The sequence below is a fragment of the Populus trichocarpa genome, chromosome 8 (genome assembly GCF_000002775.5).
Source record: "Populus trichocarpa isolate Nisqually-1 chromosome 8, P.trichocarpa_v4.1, whole genome shotgun sequence".
Taxonomy (NCBI): Eukaryota; Viridiplantae; Streptophyta; class Magnoliopsida; order Malpighiales; family Salicaceae; genus Populus; species Populus trichocarpa.
In genome coordinates this window covers 17,064,444-17,071,221 of record NC_037292.2, presented here as the reverse complement: position 1 = coordinate 17,071,221, position 6,778 = coordinate 17,064,444, and the positions used below count along the sequence as shown (strand labels likewise).

Sequence of the window (6,778 nt, the reverse complement as noted above, 5' to 3'; positions counted from 1 at the left end):
AAAAAAAAAACCCCGTTCCACCCATGAATATGAATAACTGTCAAATCTAATTCAACTGGAATAGAAAATACACATACTAACCCCATGCATACCCTCCTAAAAATGGTATCCAAATCAACAGCAATAATTATATTAAGGAGAGCTATGGTTCCTAAGATACCACCTGCATAAGCTATATGACGACAACGATGAATGCACATGCTACAAGTGTAGTTACAATAAATTGCCCTCCGCTTTGCTACTCATTTACCCAAAAAGAAACAAACAAAGAATGAAAGCATCTTCTCTAAGACTGGCTTCTTCGCCTCCTGTTTTTCTCTTGAAATAAGTTCAGTTGTATCTTCGGGCTCAAAAATCATACAGTGTGATCGCTACTTGCTAAGCTGTGTACGACCAAAGTGCGACAATCTTGATGATGGAATTAGAGGTGCTTCTTCATCAACATTCATATCAGAGGAAGAAATATTTCCCCCGCCACCTCCTCCATTGTTATCACTGCTGTTATTAGGTGTGAATGTATCAGATGACTTCTCCAATTTCCAATCCTATGACAAAATAATATGGAAACCTAAATTATTAGATAAGATAAAACAGTCTTATGGGAAGTAGGATTAGTTAATGTATGGTCGTTGTCTGTTCCAATTGATAATAATTCTACAAAACCAACAACTTGAACTCCAAGATAGGATTTACTTTATACAGACAAGAGTGTCTTTGTTTTCAGGTTATTAAATTAACTCGGCTAATATTCTCAGTGCTTCACTTATTATCTAATAAACTGCTAATAGGTACGCTAAGAGGTGTGTTGTCCAACAATGTTAGCTACACAATTTGAAAGAGTTCAAACAACCAATCAAGATTTCCATTTCCACAGTTCAAGCATATGATCCACATTACTAGCATACAGTTCAAGTAATAGAACAAATATGTTAACTCTGTGTTGTTTTTTAACCAGGCAGTAACTTTCCCAATATTTTACAATATTTCTGAATCTTTCAGAAAGAAACTAATGGATGGAAGTAAAACAGTCATACAGAGATTAATTTATAAACTATGATGTATCTTTTAACAATGTATTCATCAAATTCTTTTACCACTTTTTTCCACTGATATTGGCAGTCATTTATCACTCACATGAAAGAAATAAAAAACCTTGTATTGAAAAGCAAGTCTTATGATACCAAGGGCTATTAAGAAGATTAACCTTTGCTATTCTATCCGAAATGTTTTCAGGGACCTGAGATGCACGGACATCCTTAACCTTCAAGTAGTTGTACATAACAACACCACAAAGTGCTGCACAAAAGAAGACAAGGAAATATTTAAAATAACCACACAAAATCTAAGTATGGGTAAATGATGAAGTAACAATAAAAATCTTCCACATTTGTATGAGTAGAGAAATACCAATTGCATAACCGATTATATTCAGCCCAGTTATTGTAGACTCTGGGAATATGATGGTGGAAAGGGCTATGAGTATCCAGTCTTTTAGCACACCAGCAACTCGGATGGTGACTGCCCCAGTTCTACCAATTACTAAGAATATAGAGAAGTTCAAGGCTAACGCACAAAGAGCATTGGAAAAGAAGATCCAAAAGTTGAACTGAATCTGTGAAACTTCCATCCCAGGCTTCTCCAGTACATACCAAGGAGCACACAGAAAAACAAAACTGCAAACAAAATACTATTCCTACATGAGCAGCTGAGCCCTAATACAACAATCAATCTAATTTCATTACCAATCATAGAAACTATCGTGGAACACTTCATCCACAAGTACATGCACCCAGACAGCAGTCTCAGTGTTTAACAGTAGATTGAGATAGCAGCTAGGCAGATCATGATACTTTTGCATTAGATACCATATCTAATTATCTATGCATTATGACAGGGTTTTTTTAAAACAAATTTTACAATTATGGGAAGAAACTTAAAAGTGGAATTTCAATCACCATTAAATCATATTACAAAACCTAATTGTGATTCGAAATGGAGTTTCAGGATATATGTAGTTGATGTCAAATTGTCAATTATGCTATAAAACTTGACAAGCATAAAACACTCAAAACAATAAAGAGAGGAGAGACTGACTATTTTGCAATTTTGAGTAATATCATAACATCATATGAAATCATTTTCTTTGAAATAAAAAAAAATCTTGAAGCATTTATATACAGTACCTGCATGGAGCTATGTAATATAAGCTGGTGATTGGATTTAGGGTCAAGCCCTTCTTCTGTAGAAGAACTTGAGTTAAAACCAGCCTAAGAGCTTCTGCAAAGATGCCCGTGACCTGGTAAAGTGTGCCAACTACATTAAAATGAATTTCCCCATATGATGAGATGACAACTCCAACACTGACGAGCAACATGTTTAAGAACACGTCACACCTTGCTTTGTCAGTGCCACACATAACAGCCATGATAAATGTTGCCACAGGCACTGTAAAATCCATACCCATCCAATATAAGGAGCCAAGCAGCTTTGCTTAAAGAGCATTATCATAGAATTGAAAAAACAACATTTGTACTTTTCATAGACATACTTAGAGCTTTGAGCATCTGGATGAAGGCTACTGAGATGTACAAGTAAGCTGTGTTGCCAAACCTGTTAAGACAAGGAATTGAAAACAGCAAAACAGTCACTCCCTCAGAAAAGTCAACATGATTCATAAGAGTTTGGAATTTTCTACACGTATGGAACACGAAGCATTTAATTTCTAGAACAGAAATATAGAATAAATTGTCCAGCAGAAAATCTAACTCAATTATAAGTTATCGACAAAAAAAGAAGAAGAAGAGTGTAACCCTGAATAGAAAGGCTAGGTTCTACCATATAAATGAGGCACAAAACCCAGTGCAATAGCATACAAGTAAGCAAATGACAGTGGTCAACAACAAAATCAAGCTGCAAATTCAAAACATTAAGCGCCTAAGAAAAGCCCTGCTTGGTACAATAAAACTTCTGCCAATGGGAAACAGCATATTGAAAGTACCATTCAAAAGCCCACCCAGGAAAATAATCTGTGTGCTAGGATATGGATATATAGGAATCCAAATTTTCCAAATCACTCATGTTATGCTCTTCTAGACAGGAGTTTGGGTCAAATGCAAAAACAAAACATAATTAAGGAAAGGAAGGCCCCTTCCTCAATTGTGCTCGGAAAACAGCTTAAGCTGGGACAAGGTTACAAATCGCAGACTAAGCTCAAGAGATAAGCCATGGCCATAAATACCTGAACCACAAAACTGCTATAAAACTTGCACAAGAGCCTAGTGCAGATCATCTTGCCAAACCAAACTTTGCCTACTTAATATATGATAAATCTCAGTAGTATTCCAGCAGCGATCCAGGTCTGATGACAACATAAATCTTTTGATGAATTTCTTTTTCCAAAGGCTGGCATAAGAATATATAACATGCCAGATTTCTCGTTTCACATATTATTGTCATACAGTTTCTATGAGCCAAATTAACTCATATCTCACCAGAACAGCATTTTCACATTTAAGTTCTTACCAAAGACTTGCTGCAAAGAAGGCACTTATTGGCACAACACAGGTTATGTATCTGCAAAATTATTAAAAAAAAAACAATCAGAAAAGTGACAATGGACAAACAGAGAATGAAAACAAAGTTATATCACTTACATTTCCAAAGTCATTTTGACTGGAGATACAACCTGCATGTCCAGAAAAGAAGGAGAAATCAATTCCAGTACTCAAAGAGATTAAAAGAAGGCAACGAATTGCAGAAGTACAGAGCTTTCAATAAAGTATTTTGCTTGACCCAGTGTAAGATCACACTTTTTGGAGAAACATGAAGAAAGTTACCATACATTTGCAACATATGTTACAGAGCAACTGCTCAAAATTCAATATATGAGCTCCACATACATGCTGAAATGTATAGCTAAATGGATACAAGAATACATAAAGAATAAACCTAATCCTAGGCTATTTTAGTTTGTTCTTCAAAGAAAGGTTCATTGTATAAAGGACCTGCCAAGGGATTCACTGAATGATGGGAATTGAAATGAGAAGTTTTCACCTCTTTTTTTTCTGGTCGGAATGAATGAATGAGCTAAAACAAATGAATATGATACTCTTTATCATAGATTTTATGTCTTACTTGATCACTGAGAAACTCTAGCACTAACATTCTTCACATTTTCCAAAGATAAATCCAAAACATTGTTTAAAGAATCTATAACATTCTAAGATAGAGAAATGATAACTTAAGAGCTCAAACAAGAGGTACATGCACAGTCTTCTATTCAGCCATATGAAATAAGGTCTTGTTCATTCCTGTGAATTAAAACCATGTCACCCACAACTTAATTGACTGTTTTGTGATTCCCATAATAGCCATCTAGGCTCCAAAAGCACAGGGAATCAAATTATGTAGGAAGTCATTACCTTAAATACACGAATAAGGAAAAAGGCTACAGCCCCTGAAAACCCCATATGAATCATCGTAAGTGTAATGGGAAATGGAAAGTCGAAATATTTTGGTGAGAGCACCCACTGCAATAAAATTCATTGAATCATACTTCAATTAATAGTTCAGTTCAAAAGATAAACATAGAATTACAGCTTAAGTTTCAAGTAAACCATATAAACCACGATGCTGCATAAATGAAAATGGCATTAACCACCAAGTAAACATGTACATATGTCCAAAAAAGGATTTATTTACCGTAGAGAACCAAAAGTGGGTCACCTCTACAAGTGCTAGGAACTGGCTTAAACTAGGCATAACTTCAGAGCTTACACCCTGGTGGAAGAATTGAATAACTGGGACACTGAAGCAATCCTTACCAGATTGGTCCCGAGGAGATTAAGAATTGAGTTTAATTCCCAAGGGAAAGTTCATAGAAGGCAAGAAAATGCTATAGAAAATTAAAAGAAAACACTGGATGCCTGTCAACTACATGAGCAGGCAGCCATAGTGACTACCAAACAGTTAGAAAATGCGTGACTATACACAATTAGGCTTCTTTGGGTGCGAGTATCAGCTCATTTCTTTATGAATTCAATGTCAAAGACCAGATGTTGGCTGATGAACAAAAGGATGTGGTGGCTAACTAACTGCAATTTCAGGGTTCAAATATAAAAGAAAAGACAGCATCAAAATAATACAGTAACGATGTGGCAAACTGCAATAATATCCTAGGCTGATACACTTGCATAATAATAATAAGGAAGATAGTGATGGTGATGGTGATGGTGATGGAGATGGTGATGGAGGTTACCTTGTTGTACAAAATGACTCCAGACGAAAGCAAAATGTAAATCAAAAGGTAGAGATAAGTCAACACCAACGGCTTATTCACAATCATGTTTGCCTTTTTTGTGCTTTGCTTCCTTACGCCAAAAGCAAGAGAAGAAAACCCACCTCTTCCTTTTCCTCTTCCTCTCTACCTCTGTATGTAAATTGTTATTACTTCTCTGGTTTCCTCCACATCATCTAAATCCATTTCAACTCATTCGTATGTAAGAAAATTAAAAAAAAATAAAACAGACCTCCTGCACTAGGAAAAAAAAAGTGAGTTAGGATGACCTAATCGAACTAAATTTATCTAAGATAGCAAAATAATCAAAATTGAAAACAAAACCCTAGATCACCAACAAAAACAAACAAACAAACAAACAATGCAGGGAATAAGAAATTCAAATCGAGCAAAATGAAATTGAAAGGGTCTCCCTTCAATTATTTACCAAATGCGAGATAGAGAGAAGGGGAGAGTCCGATCCGATCAATGGAAATGAAGGGTAACTAACAGGAATCACCGACAGCTAGTGATTGGAAAGACAGAACGAAACCAAGGGGAGGGGAGGGGGTGGAAATGGTAATAAATGAATGGGTGAGTGATGAGACACTACAAACTGTTAGTCTGCTACTACTTCTGATGGTATCGATTGATGAATGAATGAATCACACAAGTTTGTTTTCTTCGTTTCACAGGAGAAGGAAAAAAGAAATTGATTGATTGATGTTAGAGCTTAAGTGCACGTGTGGCATTGAGGCTGCGGCAGAGGGTGACAGTCAGCCACAAATATTAGCACGTTTTGTTATATTAAGTTTTGTTTGGATGGAATCCATTTAAATTAAGGCTGTTATCATATTTTAACAAAAGCAAAATTTCTATGCGTCTGCTTCATTGTTCAATGTTCACGTGAATTAATTTAAGTGGAGCGTCTTCACTGTTTATAAACAGTGGATACGCATGATGCAGACGGGTTCTCTCCCAATCTAAATGTATTGAACTGGTCCAGTAAAATAAAAAAATTCTAATAAAATTTTTTAGATATTATATTTTATTTGAAAAATTAATGTTTAATAATAACACTATATAATTCTATTAGAAGAAGATTCCATGATGAAGTAGTATTTGTAAAATTTGATCGCAATCTCAATTTTATCCCTGATGATATTTTATCTGATATTGTTGTACATTCAGGAAGCCATGAAAAACATTCTTAACTAAATATATTAAAATATTTTTTATTCAACCTCAATTTCAACCACAGTTTTAACCAAACATATATTTTTCCAAACTAACCTCAACTAAAAGTAGTTTTTATAAAAACAATATTTTTCAAAATATAACTACAAAAACTACCATAATACTAAACACACTCAAATTCATACAATGCAATCACGATTTGTTTTAGAGGATTCTATTTTAATTATATGATAATGAAATATTTTAAAAAATATTAAAATTTTAATTTTAATAAGAAAAACTTTTTAGTTAAAACTTTATATATAT

The 6,778-nt window shown here is 34.6% G+C and overlaps 1 protein-coding gene across 3 annotated transcripts; it reads right to left on the bottom strand.

The window, feature by feature from the left end:
• LOC18101862 (probable sugar phosphate/phosphate translocator At1g48230) lies at positions 1–6,063 on the bottom strand. 3 transcript variants are annotated; one of them, XM_052455304.1, is made up of 10 exons: positions 5,724–6,063; positions 5,258–5,536; positions 4,422–4,529; positions 3,654–3,685; positions 3,523–3,573; positions 2,549–2,610; positions 2,184–2,445; positions 1,408–1,673; positions 1,205–1,296; positions 1–545 (listed from the first exon to the last, which is right to left on the bottom strand). In XM_052455304.1, exons 2-10 carry the CDS (start codon positions 5,342–5,344, stop codon positions 372–374), a joined length of 1,134 nt encoding a protein of 377 aa, XP_052311264.1. In that variant the 5' UTR covers positions 5,345–5,536; positions 5,724–6,063; the 3' UTR covers positions 1–371. The 3 variants fall into 3 exon arrangements, with proteins under 3 accessions (XP_052311264.1, XP_024463415.2, XP_052311265.1); XM_024607647.2 differs by having other exon boundaries at positions 5,258–5,531; XM_052455305.1 differs by lacking the exon at positions 4,422–4,529 and having other exon boundaries at positions 5,258–5,531.
• Positions 6,064–6,778: the final 715 nt, after the last annotated feature.

Excerpts from the sequence above, each read along its gene's own strand:
- LOC18101862 (XM_052455304.1), bottom strand. The coding sequence starts at position 5,344 with ATGATTGTGAATAAGCCGTTGGTGTTGACTTATCTCTACCTTTTGATT. Across the intron at positions 1,297-1,407 it reads TATAATCGGTTATGCAATTG|CACTTTGTGGTGTTGTTATG; the intron begins GTATTTCTCTAC and ends TCTTTTGTGCAG. Across the intron at positions 546-1,204 it reads TTTCGGATAGAATAGCAAAG|GATTGGAAATTGGAGAAGTC; the intron begins GTTAATCTTCTT and ends ATTTTGTCATAG.